Source organism: Bos indicus x Bos taurus, chromosome 9 (assembly GCF_003369695.1).
Source record: "Bos indicus x Bos taurus breed Angus x Brahman F1 hybrid chromosome 9, Bos_hybrid_MaternalHap_v2.0, whole genome shotgun sequence".
NCBI lineage: Eukaryota > Metazoa > Chordata > Mammalia > Artiodactyla > Bovidae > Bos > Bos indicus x Bos taurus.
The window spans coordinates 61,218,489-61,236,033 of NC_040084.1; the positions used below are offsets into that span (position 1 = coordinate 61,218,489).

The window sequence follows — 17,545 nt, forward strand, 5'->3', positions numbered from 1 at the left end:
GTTTTATAGATTTTTCTTGAGACCGATGCCAGCCCTCTTACGGGTTGCAAAGTAATTGTAACATGAATCTAGACTATTTTTTTAGTGTCTAAAATTTCGAGGAGTGTTTTGATTTATTTATTTGATACATAAATTCTCCATCTGCTTCACTTCTCTGTGATATTTTAAAAGTATATTTGCTATGAAATACAATAATACATTTTCTGTAGTTCTGAGTTAAAGGATTTAGATTAAAACTTCAGGGATGTTGGAGAAGGAAATGGAAACCCACTCCAGTATTCTTGCCTGGGAAATCCCATGGACAGAGGAGCCTGGCAGGCTACAGTCCATGGGGTTGCAAAAGAGTTGGACATGACTGAGCGACTAAGCAACAAAAAGTACAAAGTGTTCAATCCTAACTAGTTAGCTGGAAATCATTTAGAAGTTGTGTGGGTCAAAGCAGTGGAGAATGTACGCATTAGATCTCATTCAGTTAGTAACCTTTACTGAATCCTGTGTATGTTTGTTAAACAATAAACCAAAAGCTTTTGTATTAAAAAAAAATTCAGTGATGAGTAATATTTAGTTTTTATGTTGATACATCCAATGACTATAGCTTAGCCATTTTGTCTACTGTTAGAGTCTTATTCTAGTTTACAAAGGTATATATTGTAGGTGTGTATCTCAAAATCCAAGTTCCATTAGGGACACAACTTTCCATCCTCTTCAATGAGAATCTTTGGTGAATGGTATAGTTTAGACCTGGGTTCAAATTCTGTTTTTACCATTTGAATAAATTGCATAAAATCGTTATGCCTCATTTGTTCATCTATGAAATAAGTGTAATGCAGTCTGATTCTCAGAATTGTTACAAAGGTTAGAGAAACTGTAAAATTCCAGGTACTTTGCCTGACTGAGTAAATGGTGGGTAAGTTATTATTGCTGTTATGATTCCTGAATAGTGACCATGGTTGCTTTGATAGCATGATATAGACACTGGGCTGTATATGTACATTGAAAATCATATGCTGGATTAAGGAAAACTAGTGTACAATCCAGGGAAGTCTACAGAACCTCCTGTAGCAGACTATTTGTTGCATATATTTACTCAGATTTCTGAAAATAAATGAATCTATCATTCCGTCTAGTCTTTGTAGATAGATTTGAACTCTAATGTATTTTTCTTTTCCTTTTATTTTCAGGGTGCTATTTTTTTGGAGGGTGTAACTGTTAAAGGTGTAACTCAAGTAACAACTCAGCCAAAGTTAGGAGAGGTACAGCAGAAGTGTCATCAATTCTGTGGCTGGGAAGGGTAATAAGCATTTTAAATTTTAATTAAAGTTTTAAATAAAATGTATTCTTACTCTGCAGTACTTAACATTAATGCAAACGGTGACATAGCTTCTTTGCTCCATGAAATTTCTGTGTTTACATAGAATTTTTTGTCAAGCAAAAGTTTATCAGATTTTTCTCAAGATAAACAGTGTAATTAGATTTTTGAGTCAAAATTAGATGACTCACATGTCTTCTCTAGAGGAATAGAAAATTACTATTGTTACCTTCTGGTACTTGTTTTGTGGGTTTGATTCTACTGTTGCTGATTAGAGTTTTGGTTGCCCTTATGATTTTATTAAGAAGAGGTGAAACTTGAATGAGCCTCACTTTCCAGTTTTTCTGTTATCAGAAACCTAGAAGAATCAGCTTTAAATATACTCTGCCCCTTACCATGACTTAAAGATATTCATAAGACATTTTATAGCAGAGTATTCAGGAGAGAGTTCATGGCTCTTACCTGTTGCTCTCAGGTCTTGGTCTGTGATCATTCCGGTTGGTCTTTGCCATCTGTGGCAGAAAACTGTAATACAGTTAGAACATGATGAAATAGGGTTATTGTTAAAAATTCCTAATATAAAGAACTTCTGGACTGGTACATACAGATCAATCGACTAGAAATAATTTTAACTGAAAGCTGCAAATGATGATGAAGTGATGTCAGTTTAGTGTTCTGTTAAACCCTTGCCAGTGTACCTTAATCTCGACCTAAATTTCTCCTGTTTTGTCACTTCTGGGCATCTTTTGAGCAGACACTTGCCAACCCTGCAGAGTTATGCCAAGTTGGCAGTGTCATGACGGAGAAATATGGGGTCTAGAGCAATGTAAGATAATTAAGGCAAGACTTAAACTTCTTCCTGAAGTAAAAGACTTGTAAATATATGTGCTTTACTATTTAGATCATGTATGTTAATATTTAAAAATTAGCCCAGTAGTCATAATTCATAGTGGCATGTAGGATCTTGTTAACTCGCATTTTAAAATGTGAAGAAAATGATAAGATTTTGTTAGCATTCTTGTGAAAGCTGATATTACTCCAACTGATGTTAATTTTGTAATTGGGAGACCATTGTGCTACATGTGTGACTCGTGTGAGATTGGTTTAAGACATGTATTGCTTTGTATGGATACCAGCCATAATAGTGATACAGTGATCTTCGTTAAGGTCTGGATTCCCTGGAGCACAGCCTGTTTCCATGGACAAGCAAAACATTAAACTTTTGGAGCAGAAGCCATATAAAGTAAGCTGGAAAGCAGATGGTACTCGGTAAGTTAGACTTCGGAAAAAGAAAAGTTATACTAAATTATATACTAAATTACCCGAATGCTTGAAGAATAGCTTTGTTGTGAGAGAAGGTTTGTACTTTTGGGAGTGACATGAACAGCAAAATAAACTGTTTCATATATTGTATAGTTTTTGTTTTGCTAGTATTCTTAGTTGTCTACTAGTTATCTTTTTCATTTTCTAAATATTTGGTTTCAGATTTATGTTAGTTTGAAATGAATCTATACCAGACTTAAATCTGAAAGTATTTTTTCTTAATAATATTGTACTTTTTGGTATGACTGCTGCCCACCACCTTGTCTTTAATGGTTGTTGGGCACTTCTAAAATTAACAAATGTATTATGAGTTTATAATCTAAAAATTACCAAGTCCCCGATTCATTCTGTATTTTATTCCTTCTATAGTTTTTCTTTTCTGTTAATCCTTACTAATACTTTTTGTAATTTTATCCACTCTTAAGGTTCTATTCTTACAACAGAGCTTAGCTTCACATTTCATATTCCTAAGTTTAAAAATATTGATACCCTTTGATTATTAAAATTATTAAAAATATTTAAAATATATTAAAAATATAAATTTTACTTAATTTAAATATTAAAATAAATAAAAATAAATTTTTATTAAATAAAGTAATTCCAAACAATTAGCATACAGTGGACACTGAGTAAAAGATAGCTACAGATATTCTTACATATACTTCTGATGTATGTGTATTATATGTGTATGTGTGTATATATATATGTATATGTAATACACATATATATACAAGCATTCTTGCTTTAAGAAAAATTGAATACACAATTCATTGTAGTTATTGCTTAGCTTCTGGTTTTGAGTTTTTATATAAGCAATTCACTAAATGTATACATTTGAAATGTAAATTGTAAATTTTTTTTCCTCATAAAAATGTCCTATGCCTTTGTTTTAATTGAGTGCTAGACATGTAGTCATGCTATACTTGTCCTGACGAATACTTGGTGACTTGTAGAAATAGCTGTTATGTAGATAAACTGTCTATAATATGTTCAGGGAGCTTCTGAACATAGTTACTGCTCTAATGGTTTTTATACAGAACAGTGTAATTACCCCAGGAAATTAGTAACTTGCTTGGATCCTTTGATATGTATCTTGTTAATAAGGTTTGTAGCAGATGTTTATTCCAGTGAGTGGAACTGAATGTTCAGACAGGAATAGTGTGGTTAGGATAATGAGATGCTACACTAGAAAAGACTCTCAAGAGTCTTCTCCAACACCACAGTTCAAAAGCATCAATTCTTCGGCGCTCAGCCTTCTTCACAGTCCAACTCTCACATCCATACATGACCACAGGAAAAACCATAGCCTTGACTAGACGGACCTTTGTTGGCAAAGTAATGTCTCTGCTTTTCAATATGCTATCTAGGTTGGTCATAACTTTTCCTTCCAAGGAGTAAGTGTCTTTTAATTTCATGGCTGCAGTCACCATCTGTAGTGATTTTGGAGCCCAGAAAAATAAAGTCTGACACTGTTTCCACTGTTTCCCCATCTATTTCCCATGAAGTGGTGGGACCAGATGCCATGATCTTCGTTTTCTGAATGTTGAGCTTTAAGCCAACTTTTTCACTCTCCACTTTCACTTTCATCAAGAGGCTTTTGAGTTCCTCTTCACATTCTGCCATAAGGGTGGTGTCATCTGATGACTAAAATAAAATTGTTTATTAAGGTAAGCCTTGTTTCAGATTAAATAAATCAAGTGATACTAGAAAGCTCATGATTGAAAGTCACTTCTCCATCGCCTCTTCCTATCATTTTTACTCCCTAAAGGCAACCACTGCCCACCCCCAACTCGATTATTGTGATATTTGTCTTATTGTGGTGGCCTGGAAATGAACCTGTGATATCTCCCAAGGTCTAAGGCAACCACTTTTAGCTTTTCTTTTTTTATTTCTTTTAATTTATCCTGTGATTATCCTCAAGTCTGTGAGTAACATGTTTATGTTGATGTTTATTAGTTAACTTTAGGTGAGTTTCTAATATGGTCATGAGAATGTGGCTCACCAATTTCTTTCTGCCCGTCTGTTCTTTCTTCTAGTTTCTTATTACAGATAAAACTTATTGATAGTTCCTCATTTATCATGCCTCTATATTTAATCTTCCCTTTATTCTAATAACCCTTACATAGTATTTCTTAATTCTTTTATTTTTTAATTAATTGATTATTTGGGGACACACTGAGCGGTGTGTGGGATCCTAATTCCCCAACAAGGGATTGAACCACACCCTCTGCATTGGAAGGTGGCGTCTTAACCGCTGGACTGCTAGGGGTGACCCAGTATTTCTTAACTCTTACAAGAGTGGAGAAACTTTTGAGTTCCAGGTTTTCCATCTACTTCTTTACATTAGCTCTAACTTTAATATTTTCAACTCTGTTTACATTTACATGCTGTTTGTTAAACATAGGTTTTTGTTTTTTTGTTTTCTGTCAAGGTTGATTTAAATGGTAAAAAATATTTAAAATTTTTTTCTTACTGAACTGTTGTTGAGGTTAGTGGAAAGGAATATATTTCCTTTTTTATGATGTGAAAAGAAATCACTCTGATATTTCTCACTCATAGGGGCTTACTACATAGAATTGATTACAAAGACACTGTGAGAACAAGAAAGCAAAAGGGTGAGAGAGGTTCAGCGAGCTGCTGCTGCCTCTGGTGGGAGCCTGGTTAGCACTTGCTGCCCAGCAGCAGGAAGAGGTACTGCCTGTGTGGCTGCTGCTGCTGGGACTGCTCACCACTGCATGCTAGCAGCCACTCCCCGGGGGTTCTGCCCCAAAGAGCCCTGCCGTCATCTTGTGGCTGCTGCCTTCAGTGCCACCTGAGATGCTGACAGAAACGGATCAGTAGGTTTCTTCCCTTCCCCTTTTTTCCAGTCTCCTTCCAGGGTGTTGGCAAAGGAATCGGGGTAGGGTCATTTGCTTACTTCTCAACCCAGATCCATTGAGAGCAAGTGCTAGGATGGAGCTGACCACTAAAGACAGCCACCTTGCCCAGAGTTCAAAGTCATGCCTTCTCTACCACTTCAAGTAGAATGTTCCTTTTGTCAAGTTTAAATAGGTTCTTTTTAACTCTGATCGTTGCCTTTACCCTATAATCAAGTTTTTTCAAAGTTTGACTCATTTTATTTCTTCTTTGAATTATTTTTTGTTATCCCAAAGACTTTTTTCTCTTTTATAGCCTTCCGTGATTTTTGGCCTGTGTGTAAAGCTCTGTTCCCAACTTTTATCCTGGTTGGATCTAGCTTTCTGGATTCCATGTTTTTTTTCCCTCCCTCTCTTCCCATCCTTTCTTTTTAAATTTAGGTATATTCTCTTATTTTGCAGGAGTACCTCCTTCAGCCTCTTTCTAAGAAAGTTATGTATAAGAAGTAACCCATAAGCATGCTTAGGTGTATGAAAATGCTGTTCCTCTGGTCCTGAGTTTAGTAATTCGGCTGTGTATAAAACTTAGAAATGATTTTCCCTCAGAATAACAAAAACCTTAACTTCTATTAACCTCTGCCACTGATAAAAGTTGTGTTATAATTCTGATTCTAGTGCCGTGTACGTGGTTTGCCCCTGGAAACCTTTAGAATTTTCTCTTTGTTCTTGTCCTGAAGTTTTTCAGTGGACCCACTAATTATGTGAGTCTACACTCCCCCCCCCCCCCCACCTTTCCGTTCATTGGCACCTGGTAATCAGTTGAATCTGAAAACCTGAGTTCTTCCATTCAGGGTAATTTTATCTCTCCTATTTGCTCCTTTTTTCCCTTCTGTTTTCCCCCTTTAAACCTACTATTGGTTGTTGTACTGCCTAGATTCTTTTTCTTCTCTAATCTTTTCTGTCATGCTTTTCATCTGCTGGTCTCTTTTTTCAGCTTTCTGATAAGCTTTCTCATTTTTTCCTCTATGCTTATAATGAATTACTAATTTCAGTATTTATGCATTTAAATTTCAAGAGTACATGCATTCTTACTGTCTGCTTATACCTTTCTATGCCAACCTGTTCATAATTTATGGACATGATACCATTTTGAATTTCTTATGGGAATACTAACTGGAAAGCATAGAGTTACTGTATTTCGAATCATCTTTGTTCTTCATGTTTCTGGTTTTCTGAAATGTACAGTGATCCTTGGTTAGCTGCATTTGAAAAAAAGACAGAAAAACTGCTTGAAAGGAATTTTGTGAAAGTCCGCTGGGTTTGTCACGTTGACAGCTTTGCTTCATAATAAGCAGTTGTGCTTGGAGGACCTTCAGTCCTACTGTATGGAGAAGTCTTTGCTTCTGGGCACCATTACCCATGTGGTAGTTGCTTTACTTAAGGGTTTGGTTCAGTTTTTTAAAAGAAGGGCTTTCTAGTTTTATTGATTGATTGCTTAGGAAATGGTTAACTAGTATGTCTTTTCTGTGAGTTGTGGGGATTTAATTGTTTTACATAATTAAAAATAACCAATTTTTTCTTTTCTATCTATACTGTTACTCTTGTTAGTTGATGTTTCTGGGTCTGGATCTTCTTTGGGATTTTGTAAAACAGCTTCTTTTGTGGTCACTATGCTTCTCAGCATCTCTCCATCTGTTTCTTGTCCAGCAGAAATGTATTGTAGTAGTTCATCTGCTGATACTCTTCCTTCCTTTCCTTCATTGTCTTCATCAATGTTTGTTATGTTAGTTGTCTGTTCCCACCTGACAGATTATCTCAAGACTGTCGTTGTTCAGTTGCCAAGTCCTGTTGGACTCTTTGTGACCCCATGGACTGCAGCACACCAGGCTTCCCTATCCTTCACTATCTCTTAGAGTTTGCTCAAACTCATTTCATTGAGTCAGTGATGCCATCCAACCATCTTATCCTCCAGCCCTCAATTTTTCCCATCATCAGGGTCTTTTCCAGTGAGTCGCCTCTGATTACCTCAAGATTACCCTCCAAATTTAGCAGCATAAAACAAACATTTAATATCTAATGGTTCTGGGGAGTGATTTAATTGGGTGGTTCTAGCCCACTGTCTCTCATGGGGTTTCTGTGAAGCTTTTGGCCAGGATTGCTGTCATCTCAAGGCTCCACTTCCAGGCTTACTCATGTGGTTGATAGCAGCCTTAGTTCTTTGCTGATTGTTGGCCTGGAGCCTCCATCCCTTGCCTTGTGGGCCTGTCCATAGACTGGGTAGGGAGGAAAAACTTCTTGCACCTGCTTGTGTTTAGTGTTTGGGAGTCTGGATTAAACTGGGGAAAGAAGAGTAAAAAAAAAAACAAAAGGAAGGAAAGAAAAGTAAAAAAAAAAAAAAAAAAAAAAAATTTATTCGTATGCCTTTGGGAGTGCACAAAATAAGTGACTTGCTAAATGACTAAAGTTAGTAAAGTTCTTCTATGGGAAGAACAGATGGCTTTCTTTAGGAAAACCTGTTTTTAGGATAGCAACAGGAGATAAGAAAGCTGATGATAATCTTCGTTATGCTAGCGTGATTGGTCTTTTCCATCTTCCTCATGGCTGTAAAACTCCCCCAGAGAGGGGATTTAAGATAATTTCATTCTCAATCCCCTTGCTGGAACTGAATATACTCCAAAGAGGTGATTTATGGAAACCTCATTTCCAGAAGTTTCTGCTTTTGTGGGAAGGCTTCTTTCAGCATCTCTTGAATCTCAAATGTCTTCAGTTTAAAGTAATCTTCATACTAACTCTGGAGTTCTGTGTGTCCTTAAATAGTTGCCTGAACATCCTTACTACATTGCAGCCAGCTTCCCCCAGATCAAGTGACCCAAGAAATTCCAAGATATTTAAGATAGAAGTAGCAATCTTTTTATAATTTAAGATATCCTCATTATAATGAACTATTTATATCCTCCAGAATGCATTTGTGGTAAGAGATTTACATTTTTTAAAATAAATTATTAAATGTTTTATAGCATTATCTCCAGTGATTTAAGGACCATATTTTGAACTAGTTTATTTTAATGATTTATTATTTAGATGCGCCACCGAAGTACTTTTTTTCCAGTCACTTTTGGTTTAATTTTGGCATTTTATGATTACACTAGATGGCAGCAGAGGACCAGCTTTAACACAGGCTTATTTTGTGATGCAGTACCCAATGCATTGTGCATCTAATACATTCAAAAATATTAGTTTGGGATTATTAAGAATTTAGTAAGGATTAGGGGATCATGTATACATCAGTATTGAAAGCATAGAGGTTTGATAATGTTGCTGTGTTCCTTAATGTTGCCATGTTCAAATTCAAATATTTGAATTATTATATTTGTAGATGACTCTGTAGTATCATTTTGGAACTGTTTTTGTAAAAACCATTTAGCCACATTAAAGTCCCCGATGGTGTTTTGTTTGATTCAGGAAACAGATATTTTTATGTTGGAGTCTCCAAAAGTGAAAGGATGATTTGAAGACTCTATTTTATCCCATATGGGTTTTACTGTCAGTTGTTTGTTTTGGGAGCAAAGGAGTCTATAGAAAAACTGTGTTGGAATGTAACTCTTCTATTTCAGATAGTGAAATTAATGTTCCAAAGGGTAAAACAGTTGTTGGACTTGGACATAGCATGTGAAGAGTAGTGATTTTGATATATGTGCTCCAGTTATATTTTGGGAAAGAAATTTCTATATCTCTATGTTTTCTTTTTTAGAAATCATATATCATAAAGTATTTTTACTTTCTTTAGAAACTATATTCAGTTTTTGCATGTTAATGGTAATCTGGTTCCCTTGAGGCACTGGTATCTGTGAACTAGGCAAAGAAATTGAAAATGAGTAATTCTGTCAGCTCTTTTTTAAATTGTGAGATCTGGTTTGAGGATTTTATATGCAGCCCATCTTTGTACAGTATGTTCCTGGCTTTCAGCCCAGCTCTGCTGGTTGCTGCTGTTTTTGCTGGCAGGTAAGCTTTTCTGGACACGTTTTATTTTTGTAATGTCTTAGACTTTAGGAAATTTAATTTTGAAAATATTTTTGCATGGGCAAAGAACTAAATTGTCTATCTGTGAATTATTTAAAATGGCCTTTAAGTCTCTTAAATGTTGTATTAGCCTGATAAAGTGTAGCCTACTGGCTAGAAGTACAAAATACAGTATTGGTCTGGCCTTGGTAGTTGCCTTAGTACAGGGAATCCATATTATATTTATTTTTGTAGTCACAGTGTTTAGCTACAGTATTTAGCTATTGAGATTGTTGCATCCAAAATTTTTCCTGGTACTTTTATGTGAACATAAACAAAGACCAGTGGAGACAAGCTGACTTCTAATAGTGTGGTCCCCTGGTGGCTCAGAGGGTAAAGCGTCTGCCTGCAGTGCAGGAGACCTGGGTTCTATCCCTGGGTTAGGAAGATCCCTTGGAAAAGGGAATGGCAACCCATTCCAGTATTCTTGCCTGGAGAATTCTGTGGACGGAGGAGCCTGGTAGGCTACAGTCCATGGGGTCGCAAAGAGTTGGATACGACTGAGCAACAGATGGGGAAACAGTGGAAACAGTGTCAGATTTTATTTTTTGGGGCTCCAAAATCACTGCAGATGGTGACTGCAGCCATGAAATTAAAAGACGCTTACTCCTTGGAAGGAAAGTTAAGACCAACCTAGATAGCATATTGAAAAGCAGAGACATTACTTTGCCAACAAAGGTCCATCTAGTCAAGGCTATGGTTTTTCCTGTGGTCACGTATGGATGTGAGAGCTGGACTGTGAAGAAGGCTGAGCGCCGAAGAATTGATGCTTTTGAACTGTGGTGTTGGAGAAGACTCTTGAGAGTCCCTTGGACTGCAAGGAGATCCAACTAGTCGATTCTGAAGGAGATCAGCCCTGGGATTTCTTTGGAGGGAATGATGCTGAAGTTGAAACTCCAGTACTTTGGCCACCTCATGCGAAGACTTGACTCATTGGAAAAGACTCTGATGCTGGAGGGATTTGGGGCAGGAGGAGAAGGGGATGACAGAGGATGAGAGGGCTGGATGGCACCATTGACTCGATGGACGTGAGTCTGAGTGAACTCCGGGAGTTGGTGATGGACAGGGAGGCCTGGCGTGCTGCGATTCATGGGGTCTGCGAAGAGTCGGACACGACTGAGCGACTGAACTGAAATGAACTGAGCAACTTCACTTCATATATACTAGTGTGCTCCTTTAAACATTTTGTACTGTTATAATAGTGAAAGTGATCATTGCTCAGTCATGTCCAACTCTTTGCAATCTCATGAACTGTAGCCCACTAGGCTCCTTTGTCCATGGAGTTCTCCAGGCAAGAAAGCTGGGGTGGGTTGCCGTTCCCTTTTCCAGGGGATCTTCCTGACACAAGGGTTAAACCTGGGTCTCCCATATTGCAGGCAGACTCTTTACCATCTGAGCCACCAGGGAAGGGTCTGCTATTGATAATAGATGAGGAAATTAAAAGTCATTTAAAGCATTTGGTACACTTAGATATAATTTTATATACTTATATTTTTATATGCGCATGAAGCAGTACTAAATAAAATGACGCATCCACATGTTATGCATCTTCTACATGTGTTTTTATCTATCTTTCTTAAGAATAATCTTAGTGGTGCTATTCATCTATTAAACATTTAAAACAATGGGATTTTTAAAGTAAAATATGTATAATGTATAATGTCTGTGTTAAAAGTAAAATTATTTCAAGTTTCTTATAGGTTAGGTCTTTTTCTCCCTTTCACTAAAATAGTTATGAAAACGATTCATTATTCTAGTATAAATACACACATTAAAAATATATTGCTTGTTTTATAGAAAATTTTTAATTTTTGGCAAGTTTTAAATGGTAGCTGTTCTGAATGTGTACTTGAAACCACCACATTATTTATCACAGTGTATGGTCAGTTTCAATGGCAATAAAGTTTTGAGAGGAAAATTAGTTTTACCTATTTTTTAAAAATAGGTAAAACCCACCTGGGCATCCCAGGTGGCTCAGTAGTAAAGAATCTGCTTGCAATGCAGGAGACGTAGGTTCAGTCCCTGGGTTGGGAATATCCTCTGGAGAAGGAAATGGCAACCCAGTCCAGTATGTTTGCCTGGAAAATCCCATGGACAGAGGAGCCTGGTGGGCTACAGTCCATGGGGTCGGAAAAAAGTTGGACATGACCTAGCAACTAAATAACAACAACAAGAACAATTTTTTAAAATACATTTTAGGATTAATTTGTCTAAATATTTTTTAAAATTCAAAATACTGAAATGACATCTAGAATAAAATACATCCAAAGTTTTCAAATAAGAGAGATCGTGAGCCTGTATTAGATATTCTGCATAGTCAATAGAATCAAGGACCTATAAAGATAGTAATGTAATACAATTCTAAAAACAAGACTGTTTATGTATTAATATATTAACTTGTAAAAACAGGTTTATTTTTGAGAAGCAGTATAGCATAGTGGTTAAGAGCTTGGGTATTGAAACTAGACTGCGGTGGTTTGGTTTAGTTGCTAAGTCGTGTCCGACTCTTGCAACCCCATGGATGGTAGCCTGCCAGGCTCCCCTGTCCATGGGATTTTCCAGGCAAGAATACTGGAGTGGGTTGCCATTTCTTTCTCCAGGGGATCTTCCTGACCCAGGAATCAAACCCAGGTCTCCTGCATTGCAGGCAGATTCTTTACCAACTGAGCTATGAGGGAAGCCCTGAAACTAGACTACCTGGGTTCAAATCCTGAGGTTTACATGCTTATTAGTCATGTGATCCTAGGAAAGTTATATAACCCCTCTGTCTTCCAATTTGCCCATCTGAAAAATTGAGATAACAATAATAATTACCTCCTAGATGTAATGGGATTAAGTAATTTCATCTAAAGCACTTAGAATAATGTTTAACATGTAGGAAGTGCTTGGTAAGTGTTAATAGTTGCACATTCTACCAAATTAATAGATTCATTAAAATAAACCAAACTCTAACTTTCTGAAGAGGGATTCCATTGTCATGGTAAAATTCTACTTTTAAAATTTGAACCTATTTTAAAAAAGAAACTAAGATGTGATTCATGCCCTTAAATGGTTGAAAATCTAATTTCGATATTAAAATGGGAATACATGAGAGAACAATATGAAATATAATTGCCTATAAATGATGTGACATAGATTCTAGAACGTAGGAGTTCTTAGGAGGAGGATGACTAGTGAAGAGTGAGTAACATAGGCCAGAGGAATAGCACAAAGGATGTCACGAGGTGGAGGCAGCCTGCCTGAGCTCAGCTGGTTCTGGCCATCAGGCAGTAAGGTGTTTAGGCTACAGGAAGAAAATTATTATACAGGTAACTGCTTAAATCCTTAGTTTATATTTTTAAACATGTCAGTTTTAATGATTGCTGAACCATGAGTCTGTGATTTAAATTTTGACTATTATACCAACTCCTACTTCTTCTTAAGTTATTCTTAACAAGTTGTAAGGTGGGAGTTCCCTTATCTCAATCTTGAAGTTTAAGGTCACCTGGGATTGCTCCATCAGTTGGTTAGCCCAGTGGCCTTTGAGATACTTAAAAGATCTATTTTTTGAAATACGTATGGTATGGACAGAGAGCACTCTATAGAGATACAGAAGGCAGGGAAGCGAACACTTGAAGAATAGTTGCTGTTGAAGGAGAAGCAGCCAGCCTACTTCTGTGACTGAAGGAAGAAAAGCCAGAGAGCCAGTGCTGCCAAGACTCCTCAAGGGTTGTTCTGACAAGGCACAGGGAGACCCTGTAGCAACACTTTATTTCCCACTTTCAGTTATAATTTGAGGACTGTTAGGTGAACCTCTTTGGGGTCTTTTGTGAAAACTTTTAATGAAAGTAGGTTATATTGGCATTTATTCAGCTAGTCTAGGCAACAGTGAGTTTCAAAAGTTGCCTAAGGTAGGGGCTTCCCTGGTGGCTTAGCGGTAAAGAATCTGCTTATAATGCAGGAGCTGCAGGAGACAAAGGTTAGATCCCTGGGGCAGGAAGATCCCCTAGAGAAGGAAATGGCAACCCACTCTAATATTCTTGCCTGAAGAATTGCGTGGACAGAGAAGCCTGGCTGGCTACAGTCCATGGGTTCAAATCCAAAAATAATTAAAAAAAAAAGTTCCTTAACGTAAAATGTGAAAACTAGAAGATTATAATTGGAACTAACTTGTGATCTTGCTTAATGCTTTCTTTCTCTTCTCTTTTGAATCCTTTCTGCTCTTTTTACCCTAGTCAGCAGCCAAACAAGAATATTTCTGTGACTAAGAGAGGAAAAATCTACTGAATATAACTTTTGAACATATATTTTCGTGAAAGTTTTTCTTTTGCATGTTTCCAAGAATTATGTCTATATATACATATATATGGAGAAGGAAATGGCAACCTACTCCAATATTCTTGCGTGGAGAATCCTGTGGACAGTGGATCCTGGAGGGCTGCTGTCCATAGGGTCGCACAGAGTCGGATACAACTGAAGCAACTTAGCATGCATGAATGCATTGGAGAAGGAAATGGCAACCCACTCCAATATTCTTGCCTGGAGAATCCCAGGGACACAGAAGCCTGGTGGGCTGCCGTCTGTGGGGTTGCACAGATTTGGACACGACTGAAGCAACTTAGCAGCAGCAGCAGCATACATATATATAGATACATACATGTATATGTGTGTGCATGCTCATTACTAAATTGAATCCAACTCTTTGTGATCCCATGGACTGTATAGCCTGCCAGGCTTCTCTGTCCATGGAGGTTCTCTAGGCAAGAAGAATGGAGTAAGTTGCCATTTCCTTCTCCAGGGCATCTTCCCGACCCAGGGATCAAACTTGTCTCCTGCATCTCCTGCACTGGCAGGAGGATTCTTTACCACTGAGCCACCAGGGAAGCCCCATACATGTATATTATATATATATTATATATATACACATGTATATATCTGTATCCATATATATTTTAATTTGGACACACAGTTCAGCTTGTGGGATTTTAGTTCCCCCCCAGGGGTTGAACCCATTCTCTTGGCAGTGAAAGTGTGGAGTCCTAACCCCTGATTGCCAGGGAATTCCCTTAAGTATACTTTTGTTTAAAGTATTCTTTTACTAATTTTTATTTGATGTGCTAGACTGGGACAAAAATGTGATAGTTTTCCATTATGTACAATAGCTTTTAGAGTTGCCGTGTGTTTACTTATATATACCATTTTTGTTAGTAAATCTTAAGAAGCTGTTTCGATACATTGGTGTATTTTAGGCTCAGGTTTTTTTTTATCATCTTAGTGTTTAGGAAACAGTTTCCTAGGCAGATTGAGACATGCACCTGACACAGGCTCTTTGAGCTCTTTGAGTTATTGCTCACGCAGGTAGTGTAGCTTCTGATTTTACAAAATTTTCTTGGGTTATAACTCTTCATGGAAAAATTAAAAGGAGCTGTTTGCTGTAGTTGTTGTCTCCCTTTGTGTAAGTAAGCTTAAAAGCTTGAGTTTGAGTGCTGTGAATCACCTTCACAGGGAGTTACCAAGGGTTATTTTTCTACCAGTTCAAAATTTCTGGTTCACTTACCTTTTTCCTCTTTATTCAGAAGAGATGTCCTCTTCTTTCCTGCCTACAGGAAATGAATCCTTCCTCTCTTATCCAGTCTTTGTTTATCAGTGACCTCAACTCTTGTTTGGATTGTCTAAAGTAATAGTTGCGGTATTAATAATTATATCCTGCCTTAATTAGGTACTTACTGTGTGCCTTGGACATAATGTAGTAGCAGTAACTTGAGTTTTATTACCATGTAACAGGTACATACAGTTCTTTATCCTTCATGTATTAACTCATTTTTTTAAAAAAAATTTTATGGTGGTAAAATACACATAATGTAAAAGTTACCACTTTAACTATTATTTAGTATATAGTTCAGTGGTGTTAAATACATTCATAATGTTGGCACACATCTCTGCCACTCATGTCCAGAACTCTTTTCATCTTGTAGAACTAAAAGTCTATACCCATTGAGTGATAATTTTCCATTCCCCTGGTATCCACCCATTTTACTTTTGATCTTTCTGATTTTTTTTTTTTAACTAATCTAGGTACCTCAAAGAGGTAGAATCACACAGTAGTTATCTTTTTGTGACTGGCTTATTTCACTTAGCATAATGTCCTCAAGGTTCATTTGTATTATAGCATATTTCAGAAATTTTCTCATTTTCTTGGGCAGAATAAGGTTCCATTTAATATATATACCACATTTTGCTTATCCTTTTATCTGTCAGTGGACACTTGTGTTGCTTGTATACTGTTGCTGGTTTGGATAATGCTACTTTGAGCATGGGGGTACTAACTCATTTAATTCTTACAGTCACATTAGGAGGTGGAAATTTTTGATGAGGAAACTGCATTTTAGAGTAATCAAGTGATTTGTGCAAAATCACACAGCTAGAAAGAGCCTGTCAGGAATGTCTTAACCTCCACAGTGGCCTCCCACATATCTTTCTATGTAGGAGCCTTCTGTTCTGCCTATGGATATCTTCACTCCTATTTGCTATATATTATATAGATATATATAATTGCTATATGTATATATAATTGCTATATATATATATAAAACAGTTAACGGCTTGTAATAAAATACTTTTAATACTACTAATGTTCACTAGTGAATAACACATTGTAGATTATGTTTTTTAATATTTGTTACATTTTAGCTTAAATGAGCTCAATTAAAAATAAAGTTGAGATGCCTTCAAGTGAATTTTCAGGCTCCTGCATGCTCCTGCCGTATGCTTTCTTTTCTACCAGAGGTGGGACATACTAGATTTACAAGTTTTAGGAAACTTGGGAGGGATAGAGCGAGTTGAATAGGACCTGTTATTTAGAGTATGAGAGATTCCATGAAAGGAAGTTTTGAGTAAGAGTTTGAAGATTATGTATTTTAGGACAAGATGTGGTTTTATAGAAACGAAAGCTTGGCAGTAGGCATGTATGTATTTCTGAGCAGTGGAGGATGGCAAAATGAGAAAGGGTAGGGCAGTTGCAGTTCTGAAGTTAAAGCATATACCTTTGGGTTGGACTGTTATAATCATTTATAATATTTGATGGGATTTTTGGTTCCAGATGCCTGCCTATTTTTTACCAGTCTAGTTGGCAAACACTGATTGAGAGTCTGGTATTACAGGCTATGAAACTGGAATTTTCTTTCCAAAGCCTGTAATAATAGCATTGGTACCCCTCATACTTAATGAAAACAAAGTAAGAAAATCAAAAAATTTAAATTTTGGGGTGGTTTGGAACAAAAAGTTTACTCTAAATCTTTTTAAAAACTTGATTATTTGTATTATGTGTCATTAACTCTGTGAAGTGGGAGGGTGGAATCCAGAAACTGATACTGGGCCCTATGCCTGCCAGATTCTTTTGCAGTGTTGAGTTTTAAGCTTTGCGCAAGACTAAGTCTTGCTGGTTGAAGGAGTTTTCTTGAAATAGAAGCATCTACGCTTTAAAAATTATTACTGTCTATTAATAGAAATAGGGACATACATGATATTTTAGTGAGAAGGCTTGGATGACTTGTGATTATTTTTTTCATAGTAGATACCCCTAGGTTTTCAAGAATAATTTGTGGTGAATTATGTAAGTTGAAATAAAGTTTTTTGACTGATAATTTTTCTATAGACAAAGTTTACCAATTACCAAACTTAAACAAAACTTAGATGAACATAGCATAGTGGAAAACTTGCTATAGAAACAACATATAAAATAAAGATGACTCTCCAGAGGTAGAAGACATTTCAGTTCAGTTCAGTTCAGTTGCTCAGTCGTGTCCGACTCTTTGCGACACCATGAATCGCAGCACGCCAGGCCTCCCTGTCCATCACCAACTCCTGGAGTTCACTCAGACTCACGTCCATCGAGTCAGTGATGCCATCCAGCCACCTCATCCTCTGTCATCCCCTTCTCCTCCTGCCCCCAATCCCTCCCAGCATCAGAGTCTTTTCCAATGAGTCAACTCTTCACATGAGGTGGCCAAAGTACTGGAGT

At 36.9% G+C, this 17,545-nt stretch overlaps 1 protein-coding gene across 2 annotated transcripts in view; it reads left to right on the forward strand.

The window, feature by feature from the left end:
- RNGTT (RNA guanylyltransferase and 5'-phosphatase) overlaps positions 1-17,545 on the forward strand; it is a 232,613-nt gene that overhangs the window by 42,920 nt on the left and 172,148 nt on the right. For both annotated transcript variants that reach the window (XM_027551417.1, XM_027551416.1), the window contains exons 7-8: positions 1,182-1,291; positions 2,477-2,578. In XM_027551417.1, the coding sequence (XP_027407218.1) occupies positions 1,182-1,291; positions 2,477-2,578 (212 nt within the window). The remainder of the gene's footprint in view (positions 1-1,181; positions 1,292-2,476; positions 2,579-17,545) is intronic.